The sequence below is a fragment of the Sceloporus undulatus genome, chromosome 5 (assembly GCF_019175285.1).
Source record: "Sceloporus undulatus isolate JIND9_A2432 ecotype Alabama chromosome 5, SceUnd_v1.1, whole genome shotgun sequence".
In the NCBI taxonomy this organism is placed as follows: Eukaryota; Metazoa; Chordata; class Lepidosauria; order Squamata; family Phrynosomatidae; genus Sceloporus; species Sceloporus undulatus.
The window spans coordinates 14,546,853-14,562,824 of NC_056526.1; the positions used below are offsets into that span (position 1 = coordinate 14,546,853).

Genomic DNA, 15,972 nt, shown 5'->3' on the forward strand with positions numbered 1-15,972 from the left:
GCTATGCTGGTGGGGCATCAGTGATAGGAAGGAACTCAGTTTAATAGTTTCAAATACCATTCTTGTATCAATCTTCTTTGTTTTCCTTAAAGTCACATATGATGCTATCGTTGAAGATTCTGGAGTTGGAGACTTTGTTCTGGGAGGCACAACTCCAATAGGAAAATGCGAGCCTATAAAACAATATCATGAAATTAAAAGTATATTTATTTATAAGGTCATAATACAATTATTATATTATTAATTTTATTTTCTTATATCCCACTTTTCTTCCAACATAGGGACTCAAAGCGGCTAACAGCAAATTTTAAAACAATACAGTACAACATCTAAATATAACATTAAAAAAACAATTAAACCATTTTAAAAGCTAAAACAGTAACGTTAAAAATACAAAAATAAATTTAAAATACACAACATTTAAATCCAAGCCCTTATCAGCTTGAAAAGGCCTGACAGCATAAGAATGTTTTATCTGCCACCAAAAGGATAGCAGGCATGTAGCTGTCCTGGTCTCTCTAGGGAGAGAGTTCCAAAGCTAGGGAGCAGTCACTGAGAAGGCCCTCTCTCTGGTTCCCACCAAACAAGACTGAGAGAGTGGTGGGACAAAGAGAAGGGCCTCTCCGGATGATCTCAAAACTCTAGTGGATTCTAAAAGGGAGATATGGCCCCTCAAATAACCCAAATACTAAATGCAATTAATGAGAAAAGCATATTTTGCAGTTATCAGATTTCACTACCTGTCCAGTAGAGTCACTGGTAACACCGTATTTTTTATAATATTTTAGCTTGCCATCTAAAAATCATAGCTGGTTAGTAAACCATGATTCTGGACTGATGACGCTCTCTGTTAGTGCTGCTGCAGAGTACTGGTGCAACCCTTCTCTTTTAGATCCAAATGTAAATAGCACAAGGTTGATGCCAAGGAGCATTAGATTTGAGTTTCTTTAACATTCAGTTTCAGTATTTGATGCTGTCTTACTGACCTTGCTCTGCCAGCAGAGTAACAGGAAAGACAGATGGTGATGGATTCACTGTAGTAGTTGCTGAAACTGGGGCAAGCATATGGATTAAGCAGTGACAATGCAACTACAATGGTTTGGGGGTTTAGATGGATTAACTATAAAGTAAAAGCGTCACTTTTCTATCATGCTGTTAGGCAATTATTTGCTGACAGTTACACCGGTTTTCTTGTTCCTGTTTTAAATAATATTTTCTGTGATTTTAAACCTCTGAATTGTGATATACAGTTTGTGTTATCAATGTTACAAACTCTTATCAGAACAGTTGAAGCAGGACAAATATTAAAAATATACACTGCATACTATCTAGCCACCCCCTCCCCCATGAAGATGTTGGACATTTTTTTGTTTCAGAGTAGTATTTTCAAATAATTTTAAAAGTCCTTTTTGAACAGGTGTCTTTGTAGCACACCTCACTATAACATCTTAAGAGTGCTTTTCACAGTATTTTCATTTTAAAAAGTGTCTTGTGTCTTATGGCATGAAGCAGAGCTACCATTCAAAGAACACAAGCTCAGAGACCACCTTTCAGGCAGACTGAACTCTTTGCACAATTCTTTGGTTCTGAATATAGATAAAATGAAATCTACTGGTCATTTACAGTAGAGTCTTGATTATTATTATTATTATTATTATTATTATTAAACTTTATTTCTATAGCGCTGTAATTATACACAGCGCTGTACAAAGTCGGTAAAATGAGGAGTAAATAAAAGCCTGCCCAAGGAGTACATTCTAAGATAATAGCAATTAAAAGAGGATTATCCAACCTTCGATTATCCAACATTCCGGATTATCCAACGTCGCTGCTCAGTGATTTCTTTACATTTTCAGAGGACTGAACTGTTTATACAGTACATATTGTACATCACAATGTTGATCAGTGATTTCTTTACATTTTTAGAGGATTGTTTATACATTACAATGTTATTCCTATAACGTTACTGTAATGTTATTTTTACTGTTACTGCAATAAAACTTCAATATGTTTGCAATTCATAGTGATTTCAAGGCTTTTCTTGGACCCTCCGGATTATCCAGCATTTTCGGCTATCCAACTATCAGCCCGCCCGTTTATGTCGGATAATCGAGACTCTACTGTATTTCTAATGCCTTGCCCTAAGAAAAGCTCATTTGACAATGACAGTTTTGCATTTCTTGTATCGCTGAAGCAAATGAAAAGTCTACAACAAGGTTGGGCAAAATGACCCCTAGCACCCTTTTGACCCACCATGGCACCTCCAACATTCAGAAAAACAAAACAGTCCCAAAACTGCAAATATCCTTCTGAAGCTTCTAGGGGAACCATTGCCCTATAAATAGAATTTTCCCCAGGGCTTTTTTTTTTGCTCCCAAAGACCTTAAAAAAAAAAAAAATTAAAGAAATTAGAAGAGAGTGAATAGGTGTGGGTGCTGCCTGTGAAGGTCCATGGCTCTGGAACCTCAGAAGCTGCCAATGGTCCAAAATAATCCAGTTTGAGACCGCTTTAACTACCCTGGCTCAATGCTAAGGAATTTGGGGAGCTGTAATTTTGTGAGACATTTAGCCTTCTGTGCCAGAAAGAGTTCTGGTGTCAAAATAAACTAGAGTTTCTAGGATTCCCTAGCACTGAGCCAGGGCAGTTAAAGTGGCAGTGCGTTTTGGACCAACCTCTATCCTACAAAGCACATGAGATTTAATGTTTCTCCCTCACACTTTTAAACCAAGTTCTGATGCACCCAAAAGGGCCATCAGTCATGTACTCATGATAGATACCTAGCTGGTGCTGCTACAAAGGCAAAAATCACTGGAATTATATTGGAAAAGTAGCCAGTTTATTCCTTCCATTTATGCAAACACCATACAAAAACTGGGCCCAGGGACTATTAGCAAGGCACTACTAAAATCTTAGTTTTAGTGGAATTCCTAAATGAGTAAATCAATGGGCAAAAAAAGATTTCTTGCTATAAACTATTAACCCACAAAGAAATTTATCTGCAGTATCCCTACATAGTGCTTTCATAGTAAAGATAGTGTGGAGATGATAGGTAGGAACAATTCACATTAAAAATAAATCACTATATATTATAGCAAGAATACAGCAAAGGAAGGGAACAAATCCAATTTCATACTTAGAAATGAGTTTTAGAGGTACTGAAGCTCATTCCTTTTTAAATCAACAGCACTCACCTATGTTTTACAAAGTAAAAGAGAGGAATACAGCAAAATAAACAAAGAAAAAAACCTTCAATGTATTTATAATTTATACAATTCTACATTGCCTTTCTCACAGTATAATAGATACAGTACAAAGATCCATTACAATAAAGCAAACCAAGCCCCTTCATCCTACAGTAAAAATATTAACACACCTTGAAGAATTCTGTATAAAGCTATTTTTTTTTATTCCTTGTAAAATCCTTTGGTCATGACCAAAGTCCTGTTTCATGCCAGTTTTTTCTTAAACAGTGCTATTTTGCCCATGCTTAAGGCAGTGGCAAAATCAGCAAGGGTGATTGTGAGTGGTGCTTTCTGCATTGTGATGCTCAGCCACCTTTCCCTTGTTCACTGATCCTCTTTCCTTCCCCTAAGAACACATCTTGGCAAGCAGAAAAAGACAAGTTTTGGACTGCACAAAGAACACTGAGAGGGGAGAAGGCAGTGCATATTTTAAGAAGAAGAGAAGACTCATTGCTCATCAAACATGTAACACAGTCACACTATGTCTATAAATTGTCACTATAGAAATAAGATTTATCTCTTGTCTGTAAACGTTGGCTTTAACTGTAAACAAAACAAAACAAAACAAAACCTGGTTGTGGATTCCCCCAGGGTCCAGAATGTGGAGAGCTGAGAGAGAAGAGCTACTAGAAATAAAATTCTAAACAATAGTTTTAGGAATCTGCACTGCTTTACATTAAACATCTCTCAATCTTCCTGCACAACACTTGCAATAGTTTTGCTGAAGTGTATGCACACAATCTGTTGATAACTGTTGGGGTATGAAGGTGATTAGCAGAGTAAGCATACAGACTAATGTTTCCTACATGACCATCAACATCTTTCAAAATAAGCTAATAGGATTTATTCTGAGCATTCTGAGCATTCAGCTCGTTGCTTCTTCTGCCACAGGCTGATGGAAAGACAATCATGTTATTAAAGTATCAATTCTGTTTCATTATATTGTTGAAACACATTGCATCCATTGGCCTAAACTGACTGTATCCTCTAGGTCAGGAGTGCACAGAGATCTGACATTATCAAAATCAAAATAGTGAGTTTCATTTCCCCCTCAAAGAGTGTGCTGTAAAATGCACTTGTTTCAGAAGGTTATACCAAAGTAGTTGGAGTGATGCAAAGTGATGCTTCATTATAGGCTTCCATCCTTTTTGAGATTAAGATTTCATTCAGTCCAAATCCCTGCTCTGACAATTGTATACTGTACAATTTAGTTTAAAGAAAACTTCAGTTGAAGGGATGCAACAACATTTTTGGACACTTGCTCTGCTGCTGAGATAGCCTTACTGCAACATGTTCCTTCCAGAGTTTAGTCTACTCCTCCCCTCCTTAAAACTGCTTCCTAATGAATTACAAACCCTTCAAATGTACATGCACCTCAACAAGTTTTGAAAAATCAAACAGCAATCATTTGTGCCAAACTGAAAGGCATAAAGAAAACCAATTAGTTATCTGAAATAAATTGGACTCAGGCTTGAATCAAACAATGAAGCTACTGAAATGACAAATCATTTGCAACTTGTCCTACATGAGAAGTTCTTTTGGCTCTTTTACTGCATCCCCCTTCATATATTTGGAAATTATCACACCGGGCTTTTGCTCAAATGGTTACAATTCTGATAGTATGGTAAACAAAACAGGATCTGCATGAGAATTGTTCCACATAAACAATATTCCATACAGAGCAATCTCAGTATGCTCTGAGTGACTTGGTATGCTAGTTGTAAGTACTGGTCAAAGACCGAATAAATTTATATTACTATTACTGTATTACTAGTTGTATGAGTCAACTGAACTAAAAGAGAAGACTCTCAAGATATGTCCCACAGAACCTCTAAATGTATTATCAGTGGCTAAAACGCTAGTGGAAGGTCAGAGTACAAACTTCAGCCATGAAGCAGAATACTTCAGCCATGAGATGCAAGAGATGACAGTGAGCAACCAAGTGAAAGAAAAATGCTTTAACTAAATGAATAAATATGGTTCAATCATTTTCTATCATACTTGTTCTAAGGACAAAATAAGGAAAATATGATTTGCCTTGAGACTTTTATTTCTGTTAGGAAAAGGCTTACCCCCTCCCCCTCCAGTACTAAATGATTTTGTCATTAAGACATTAAGTTTCTGGATAGTGTAGTGCCATACAACAGTTACATTTTTAATCTATAACTGTTTTAACTCTTATAATTGTTTAACTGTTTTTTAAATTTAATATTTATATATTTTAATATTGTACTGTTTTTAAGTGTATTGTTTTATACTTGTTGTTCACTGCCTTGAGTCCCTATACTGGGAGAAAGGTGGGATATAAGAAAATAGTAACAATAACAATAACAACATACTTCTAAAGTAGCAATTTACACCTCTTTTAATTTGGTTATCAAAAATATGTTCAAAAGTAAGCAGCAGAACAGAACCCTGTCTTTGAACTAAATTTTCTTTATGAGGCCAAAATGGATTTTGATATGACCCATGGATACGTCAAGGGTAAAACTTAGGGGCTAACACCATTTTCCTGACTGGGCATTCAAAAAGGCCTTTCACCTTTACACAGAGAAGGGGGTGGTTCCTTTTTTGATAGCAGTTAAGGTCCAGTACAGGTGTCCCACCTTTTTGACAATCCACTCTGTCAACTATTCTAAATTACTACCCAGTACCATATACTGTATTCAATGTTTAGTCTGCCCTTTCGACCACATGTCAAACTAAGGGGTTTGGCAGCTCTTTGGCAACAACTTTTATTTGCTGTAAATTTGAATCTACTCATATAAGAAACAGTGAGAAGCTGCTGCACACTCTAACCAAGGAGCAGTCAAACACACACCCAGAGCAAGGAAGAATGTAAGGAGAAGCAGTGTCTCAGAGAGAACATGACACCCCATGCAGCTGCTGCTTGGGTTGGTCCCTTGCTTGGGTTGTCCTTGCTGTTCATTGGTGCTGCTGCAGCTGCCCAGGTACCAGGTCACAGGTACCAGTGGAAGAATATCCTTCCCATTCAAAACAGGCTGTTGTCACTTCCCTCTCTCCTCTTTTACATTTGTTGTTCTCTGTGGATCTCATTCAGCAGCTCTTTTTGGCACATCCCTGCAGCAGTGCCTCCTTCTGCTAAACACTTTTCCCCACTTGATGTGTTTGAACTTGTTTGTCCATGTGTGCCACAAACAAGTGCTGCTCTTCCTGCCTCTATTTTCCCCACAGTGTCATCTCCTTGGGGTTCAAGACAGTGTGCACTCATAGTAGTAACTTCCTCCAGTTCCTCCTATCACTTCTCACCCAATCCCAACCCCCCATAAAACGCAGGTTGTTGTGCCCAGAACCTCTCTAGCTTCAGAACCGCCCTTTTGAACCCTTTTAATCAGAACCCATTAACTGGCCCATGGATAAGTCAACCCAGGTTCTTTGGGTCAATCTTTTGATTAAAATTTATAATTAAAATGTCTCAGCAGACACTAGTACATACAGTAGGTAAAATGCTTCCAACAAAGGCTAGCAATAGCCAGTTGACAGGATTTCAATGAACTGGTAATAACCTCAGGGTAAAGAATAAACTTTGCCTAAAAGGCAGAGAAAACTTGACAGTTATAACATTTTTTTTAAAGGATGCATTGTTTTCCAGTTTTCTGACAAATCTAAAAATTCTCTGGGGATGCCTTTAAGGATGTTCTAGCAAAATAATTCAAGAAGCTATATGAACAAAGACAAGGACAAGGACAGAAGATGAACAATTGTTTGAAGGAATGATGTATGCAGAACATGAGAGTTACAATTAGACACAGCGTCAATATGGACTTCAGGGCTGATTCTCAGTTATCTGTGCTTTTCTTTCTTATTGTGAGTGACTGAATGCCTTCTCTGGTCACAAATTAAATTTAATTTTACTGTTGTAGCTGTTTCTTTTATGATAAGGAAAAAGTTATTCTATTTGTAAAACTATAACTAATTGTGTCATCTCTCAGAGTGATTTCAGAACTTCACACTGAAAAATAAAAACAAATGATTTTGTGGCAAAAAAGCTTCTTACTAACCTTTAGTTGCAGATGTTTCTGACTCAGAAACTGCCTCTGCCTTTTCTTCCCCATTGGATTCATCAACTTCTGCTACAGTTGTTAACTCAGGCTCACTTTTATAAAGGCGGTAATCAGGACCCTAAAAGTTGACCATACCAAAGCATACATTAAATCATCTCAGTAGGTATACCAAAACAGAACAGTAAAATGATTGTCCACAATATACAACAATAATGATGTGAGGTTCCAAAACACCTTTTTTATTTTAAGGGTTCATGAAAACTCAGATTGCCTACATTCTGTGTGCAATTATTCCTGATTACTTTTCTTTTTCAAGTCAAAATGGTTCTCCTGATGTGTGTCCACAATGTCAATATATATTTAGAAAGACAACATATTAACTCACTCTACAATTTTACCCTCTGATCTTCACATGGTTTAAATCTAACCCTAGATTGGATTAGAAGAAACATTATAAAATAAATCTTGTGCTTTCTGTTTACAAATTACAGGGCAAATGCATGCCAAGAGGCTGGATTACTCCAGACAAATCATTATCCAGAACCCATTTTCAAATCTTTGCAAATTACCCTCAGATTATAAGTGAAAACCTAATGACTTGTTTTCTCTTACCTTATTACATAATTTAGAAACATTGGAAAAGTATGTTCTTCCCATTCCCCTTTCTCCCAATTAAATATGAAGTATTAAATGCTGGATGGAATGACCTGTTCTTAATTGCTTAATTCTGTTAAGTAATATGTAAAATATTGCTCTAAATAAAAAAAAATGATTTTGAAGATTGTTTCAGAAAATGCTTTTTAAAAAGCATTTCAACCACATTCAATGCAGCAAAACCTCAAACTACTTCTGCACTAATGATATATGAGGTCACAAAGACACTGACATTTTATTTGAATCTAACACAAAGTGCAATCAAATCTGAGTAGCTGGGATCACAGACATTCACAGATGAAAACAGAAATGGCGAACACTAATAATACAGCGAAAAATAACAGCTGTATTAAGAAAAAAAAAATACCATAACATAAACATAGCTAAATGTCAAAATAAAATGGAAACTGTGCAGGGGGAGGAATGCTTGATGAACACTGTGGCAGTTGTGGCCACTTACACAGTGAGCTCCGTTTCTTTGGTATCCTTGAACTTGGTGAATCTTCCTTTCTTCGGGTAGATGTACTGGGCCCCTGCTATAACAGAGCAAGGAGCTGCTATCACTGGGCAGAGGGGGGATTATGGGAGGATGCTCTGCAAAGTCATAGGACCGAGGGAGTGGAGGACGAGGTGGGACTACTTCCTCTTCCTAAAGATTGCAGAACAGTCACCTTATTTAGACATGTTCATCCATCACAAGAATTATAATTTCTTTCAAATATTTCACAGCAGCTATATTATATTTGGAATTAAAGGGACACTGCTGTTGTGAGAGGGACAGAATGAAATCTGAACCAATACTAACTTGCACAAAGACTAAATATTTTCCACCATGTAAATGTTTTCACTTTCCCTTCAAATATGTACCAGGCCACCTCAGCAAACCAAGGCACTTTATTTAGCAAAGAGTCAACTTTCTGTATAAACAATTCTCTATCATATTTTTTTCTGGCCAATGATCGACTCTTTCCTTATACTTTATGTACTTGTACACCATTGTTCATATCCATTTTTATAATAACTATTTACCCAGTTTTTATGAAATAGTTAAAACATGTAATTGCTTAACTTGTATCCAATTTCTTTATACACTGGCCCATATGTGTAGTAGACAGTGTCCCTTTAAAACTGCAATTTCTTGATGTTATTACAGGCCCAGAGATAATGAGCACTCTCAATTCCAAGTATTTTCAAGCTGGCATTCAGACTTTACTTAACTTGAGGCTGTTTGTACAAACACATGTGTAAAACAGCATTTCTTCCTATGTGAAATATGTGTAATGGGGTGGGAGGAGTGAAAAGTTCACATTTATGGGGTAAGAGCCTGGATAAAGGGAAAATCAGAAATGAGAAGATATTATGAATTCATAAGAATGAAAGATCAAAAAACAAACACAGAAATTGTCACTTAGACCTTTAAAAGAAACTCAAGTTATACAATTTTCTTATCTAAATTTATCTAAACTTCACTTACCTATTTAGTAATTATCTTATTTAAATTAAGTAAATACAAATATAAAGAAACTTTTTAAAAACTGACAAATAAGAGCTTCAACCAGAAAATGATTCTTTAAATAGAATCTTTAAAATCCTAAAAACCTACCTCATTTTTATACTTTGATGAAAAGGCCTTTGATGTTACAATACCTGTTTAAAAACAAGAACATGCATTTTACAGTGAACACTGAATTATATCCCTGCTGATAACATCCAATTTTGCAGATCATATACTTCATTTTCAACCAGTCAGAAAGCAACAGTAACCACTGCAAATTTAATCAAAGCAAGAACTAATATATTTATTCCTCATACTCTTCACCAACCCCCTTCTTTTCCACTTCTAGTGAGGTCAACATATTAATTTACCTGCTTCTGTGGTGCTGTTTCTTTGCTGTTTATGTTTACTCAGACCTTCCATGACATCCTGAATTCGCCAAAGCTCCTTCTGAATCTGAGCGCGCTGTATACCGGCTGACTCACTCTGCCAAAGATCAGTGTTAGAACTGAGAGTGGGTATCTTCAATAAGTTTTTGAAAAGGTATCAAGATTCACTATCTTTAGCTAGAAAATGGTACACTTGGTTCTAGACCCACCTGAACTTCCCCAAGCCGCTCCAGCTGTTCCTGCATGTGGTTCTTTGTGACTGTTACATCATACTCCAGTTTGTCATATTCCCGCCAAGCCCTTTCAAGCTCCTAAAGATATATATATATAAAATATATTAATGTAGTTCTAAGGCTCCAATGAGTGTAGGAAATCTTTGTTGGGGTACAAAAGACTGAGATGATATGGAGGAAGCTTGGAGCACTTCCCCTTTCACAAATGTGCTTGTACTCATGGTGCCACTGACATGGGAAGTAAAACTTTATAAACTCCTTTAGAGGCCAGTGAAGTTTGGCCTCCCACTGAAGTGGAATAATGATTTTGTGATCCCTGTGAATAAATAGCAAGTAACTGCAGTGTGAATACTTTGCATTCTTATTTTATTCGAATACAAGGCACCCTCTTTCAATAAATGAAACTATGATCACCTCCCAGCTCTATGACATTTTTCAGCATGTTAGTGAAAAAAAAAACAGCAGTAAACAGATAGAAGTGGCAGATGGAAAGGCTAGTGATCAGACCTATTCAGATAAGAAAGAGCAACATGATTTGGTGATTTAAATGTTTCTGTGCCTCCTTAGTGGTGAGGAAGGATCAGTTTAATCCCCCCTCATGACATGGAAGAACTATGAAAAGTCCACCCAGTCCCTATACATCTTTTCAGATATTTGCAAATTTATAAGTGATGAGCAGTTGTTATGCAGATTTCTCACTGTTAGCCATTTTCCAGAATAAAGACATTTTGTTTTTCCATGGTACTGTACCAAATGACCAAAATGACCCCTGCTTCTTCCCAATGCACACTAGTAAATCATGGCAAGTTGAAGTAGGCTAGGTTGCAATAAAGAATAAACCTGTAGACAGCCAATTAAAAAAAATATCTGCACAAAGAACTGCCACTTAACACACCACTGAGTTTTACTAGCTGATAAAAATTGCATTACTTACTGCAGTAGCTCGAGACACTTCTCGACAAGTGCTAAGGAGTCCATTCTGTAAATCATCCCTCTGTAAGATGACATTTTGTATGGCAGCTGGATTTTCTGCATTCATTTCTATCTCTTGACTGGCCGATAGCAAAGCTTGCTCAAGCGTGTACTAGGGTAATAAAAGGAATAATTTTTAATGTTCTGCACGAATGAACCGATTTTCCTTTTACTTCACTTATCAGTGTTCTGATAATAAAGCGTGCAAAATAACATCCAACTGGGATAATAAATATAATTATCCTACTTTTTCTTTGTGCAGCTGCTGAAGTTTCTCTTCAAGGGCTTGTACCACTTTGTCTTGTTCACATAATCGGCTAAGCTTAGTCTAGTGGGGAGGAGAAGATGGTGATAATTAGAGCCAGTTCTTTGCATGTTGACAATAGTGGTGCAGTTTGTTTATTTTAACCACACATGCCAATATATCTAATGCCCAAATTATGCATACATCATACACAAATTATAGACAGAAATCAGAATAAGGCACCTTGTTTGACACTCTGACCCAGTAGGGGCCTATGTGCATGTGGTGACTTGCTTGCCCATTCTCCATGATGTGTAGAGAGCATTAGGTTCCTTACACCTAATGGAGGATCTACAGTACCTGTACAGTGCTTCTCTGAGAAGGAGCAAATTCTCTATGAAGGGAAATATATGCGCACATAGGAACTCTAAGGCCAGAGAATGCCTAGTGTGGGGCCATACAAGAGACTGTAGAAATAAACTTTCACTTTAAGCTCACTTATTTACAAAAGTCTTCTGCAATAGCTTATTTATAAAGAAAACAGGGAAATCATTCTGGTAAATCAAGTGAGTGGGTAGCTATATATAATACAAAACTGTGCACTACTGGCACACTTGCCATGAATATCAATTATTGAACACGTTACAAAACTCTGTGTAATATTGTTATTGAAGATCTTATGAGCTAAAATGCTGTTCAGTACTAGGAGCAAGCAGTTATTCCAAGTTGTGGAGCAACACATCCTCATACAAAGATTACTGTATTTTCTGGCGTATAAGACTACTTTTTAACCCAGGAAAATCTTCTCAAAAGTCGGGGGTCATCTTATACGCCGGGTGTCATCTTATAGGGCAGGTGCTGAAACTTCTGAGCCGGACTGGAGAATCTGGGGTTGCCGCATATGGTGGGGGGAGCTCAAAACCAGCCGCAGCCACATCCCCACCGTATGCGACGATCATATGAAAGCAGCTACCGCTCTGATAGTCTTGGAGACAGGGAGGGCTGGGCAGGCAGGGAGAGCTGACCAATCCAAGCAGGCTTTCTATACAACAAGGTTTCCTGCTAAGTACCTGCATGTCATTTGAATTAAAATTACCATATTGAAATCAAATCTGATGTTTTTTTAAATTTTTATTTGGTGTGCGTTGGAAGAGGGGTAGTCTTATATGGTGAGTATATCCCAAACTCTATATTTTAACTGGAAAAGTTGGGGGTCATCTTATACGCCCATTCGTCTTATACGCCGGAAAATACAGTACTTCATATGCTTTTGCTACTGTGTACAAATGAAATAATTTATTTTTAAGTAAGGGTCTGGCCACCTAGTCACATAAATATGTGCCTCAGAACAGTTTATTTTTTGTGCCCTGTTCTTGAAAAGCAGGGTTCAAAAGTTTCTGATCTCTCATGGGTAACTGTGGATGAGACTCTACATATTTTGCAGCCTTTCAAACACAGACAACTCGGAGTACATTTCAACTCGGCTTCAAAAAGTCAGAAAAATGTGACAAACCAATGTCATCTTGATCTGCAGCTATGTTTTAAAAAGTAAAACGTAACAGTTTAAATAAAACATACCAATCCAGCAGACAGCAATATAAAAGTACTTACATCAATATCCAGCTCTTCTGATCTGTATTTGTACAGAGTACCCCTACATTCATCTTGTGAGAGCTATAACAAGGAAGAACACTGCCATCAAACTTCTTCACTAAAAACATGCAGTACAATGTATAGTCTAAAGTTAATATTTAATTAAGTATAAATGATTTCACATTGAAATGCTAAGTCTGAATGCATTTAATTGACAAACCATGTTAAACTCAGTTTATAATGGAATGCCAAATATGGATTGCCAGATGGGAATATACATCCATAACTATTTGTCTTACAAGGAAGTTAACCAAAGCTGAGACAGGAATCACAGTCCATTTGTTATCTTCAGAATTCATAAAAAATATATAAATATAGTTCTGAGAATAGTCCAAACATGCAAGAACCAAATCAAGCAAACAAGGAGTGGATAAATCAGCTTCACTGATAACAAACAATTTGGCACCATACAGGTGGAGAATAATGAATTCATCTCCATGTGAGAATTCTGAAGACAGAGCCCCATCTTTCATTTTTTTAATCTTTCAGAAACACTCCACAGGAGCTACTTGAACGCCCCCCCCCCCCCCCCAAAAAAAAAGGATGTTATCTGTTCAGAGTCACAAGAATGGAAAGCATGAACACACTGGCCTTGATATGCAGCTTCAGTTACTTTACTGCACCCCTCTCAGCTTTGTTTCAAATAAAATTTAAACACAACAGAAATAGCTCTATACTACAAACTAATTTATCCAAATGGCTGGAAGATACAGATTATTTCTACAAATTAGTGGACAGAGAAGTAACATTTATGCAAAGTTACACTGAAAGCTGTGTGAGGGAGATACAGCCAACTCAGACAGTGGATATTTGGGCAATTGTGGTTCTGCTGTGGCCTGGAGAAATCATTTCTGATTTCTAAACACCTTAGGAACTTTAGATTTATTAGATTTGCCAACCTTGTTGCACTAAATATAGCTCTGCTTTTGTTTATACCTCTCTCCTTATAAATTTGTGCTAAACGGAACAGCAGATAACACAATCATACTGGAGTTGTGAAGACAAGAGATTGTCAACACATTAAATTCATACCACCTCTAGCTTTTAGACTGCCTGTTAGCAAGAGTTTTTTTTAAAAAATGACATAACTATTTGAACAATTTTCAGAAGCATAGCTGTGTAAAAGCAAACCTGTCTTATCACACTACAGAGGCACAGTATTATGATTTCACTTTAACTGCTATAGCAACATCCTACAAAATTCTGGGGTTTGTATTTTGATGAAGCACTAGAGCTCTCTGACTGAGAATTCTAAATATTTGTTCCTAAACTGCAAATCCCAGGATTCCACAAGAAGTTGCCATGACAGTTATAATGGAGTCATAGCGCTATAACTATGTAGCGTGAAAGGATCTTTGTAGTGTGCTAATGAATGGGAAATTGGCTGCATACAGTTGTGGTATCCCCAATCTCTTAAGCATGGTGAGAAGATTGGGAACAAGGTGCAAGGTTTTCTCTGCCCTGTTGTTTAACCAAAATGTACTAGATCTGCATCAACAGAAAAGGTATGCTATAGTGAAAAGGAGCACCCAAGTAAACAATTTAAACCCAATGTGTGCAAACTCTAGTCAAGAGACAACCTGTTTAGTGCCACTAATATGCCAATGCAGACATAACATTACAACATGTTTAAAGCAGACATGGAAGGTCGGAAAGGAGAGGAAGAATGGAAAACCCGCTCCCAATTGTTACCTTTGTACTGGGCCACTGTAACGAACACTTTAAACTTATTCACATTAAAATATACTTGTTCACTACTCACACATTAATCTCTCTCTCTCTCTCTCTCTCTCACACACACACACACACTGTTGTATACAAAATAAGATTATACTGTACACTGTATTTTTGCTTTTAAGGGAGAGCTACAAATGAGAGGATGAGGGAAAGGTTTAGCCATACAAGCATTCCAACTGCAGAACAGACCCTAAGAAAACTTTTTAAGTGTTTCATTTCAAGGCATATCCTCATGCAAATGCATTGGGTGATAATCTGAAAGTATGCACAGTGTATTAAAGCCATAAAAGTAGCCTTGCTTTGAAATGAACATTTAATGGGATGAATATCAGAGGATGAAAAAGCCACAGCACTTTTTGCACGTCATGAAGTTTATAAATTTTAATTTGGTATGACGTTTAGTACCTAACAGGACTTTCTCATTTTGAAACTCACTTGAATATGTACTATAGATTCCATCTTGATAGGAGAAAGAATTGAAGAATGGAAATATCTTTTTAAAAAATAATTAAAAAACCATATATGCTCAAACATGGCCTATGTAAACCTGGCCAAGGAAAAGATGAGACGAATGTAGTTATTTTTAAGAATCTCACAGTCGATGTGTAACATTTCTGAAGTTGCTTAGGCCCCCAGTTCTCAGGTTCAATGTGGTTATAAGCAATTCTGTAAACGTTACCAAATTTGTCACATTTCAGCTAAAAAAACTATTTTTACATTGAAATATCTGCTGATCAACTACATTCCTTGAGAAAAATTAGAATCTGCTTATTTAAAACTGAATTTGTCTTAAGCACAAATGTAGAGACATGTTCCTTCTAATCTTATTTTTTTCTGTGAAAGATTGTCTGACAGAATAATGATTTCATCCACAGCTGATTCACAATGTAACACCAAAGCACAGCTTAATGTTACTTAAGAAACCTAAAGTTTTTAACTCTATTGGAGCCCTGGTGGCGTAGTGATTAAATGCCTGTACTGCAGCCACTCACTCACAAACCATAAGTTTGTGAGTTCAATACCAGCGAAAGGGCTCAAGCTTGACTCAGGCTTGCATCCTTCCGAGGTCGCTAAAATGAGTACTCAGCTTCTTGGGGGCAATTATAGCTTACACTAAACTGCTTAGGGAGTGCTTAAGTGCACTGATAAGCATTATAGATACTTGCTATTGCTATAGTAAGTTTCTAGTAGCGTAAACCCAATGAATCGATGGGAGTTTGGAAAGTCAATATAAATCCCATTGATTCATTATGAGTCAATTGTTTGCATGCTTGTTACTCTCTCTCACTTCAATTCACATTTCTGGTTTACAAAAAAACACAGTTTT

The 15,972-nt window shown here is 36.9% G+C and overlaps 1 protein-coding gene across 16 annotated transcripts in view; it reads right to left on the reverse strand.

Moving 5' to 3' along the window:
- The window catches only part of PLEKHA5 (pleckstrin homology domain containing A5), a 216,570-nt gene that overhangs the window by 8,145 nt on the left and 192,453 nt on the right, over positions 1 to 15,972 (reverse strand). For 10 of the 16 annotated variants that reach the window (XM_042466696.1, XM_042466705.1, XM_042466699.1 and 7 more), the window contains 9 exons: positions 12,867 to 12,929; positions 11,259 to 11,339; positions 10,974 to 11,123; positions 10,016 to 10,117; positions 9,789 to 9,903; positions 9,526 to 9,569; positions 8,383 to 8,571; positions 7,266 to 7,386; positions 58 to 173 (listed from right to left, as the gene is read on the reverse strand). In XM_042466696.1, the coding sequence (XP_042322630.1) occupies positions 58 to 173; positions 7,266 to 7,386; positions 8,383 to 8,571; positions 9,526 to 9,569; positions 9,789 to 9,903; positions 10,016 to 10,117; positions 10,974 to 11,123; positions 11,259 to 11,339; positions 12,867 to 12,929 (981 nt within the window). Of the gene's footprint in view, positions 1 to 57; positions 174 to 7,265; positions 7,387 to 8,382; positions 8,572 to 9,525; positions 9,570 to 9,788; positions 9,904 to 10,015; positions 10,118 to 10,973; positions 11,124 to 11,258; positions 11,340 to 12,866; positions 12,930 to 15,972 lie in introns of those variants that run through there. The other 6 variants (XM_042466708.1, XM_042466706.1, XM_042466703.1 and 3 more) reach the window with 2 other exon arrangements.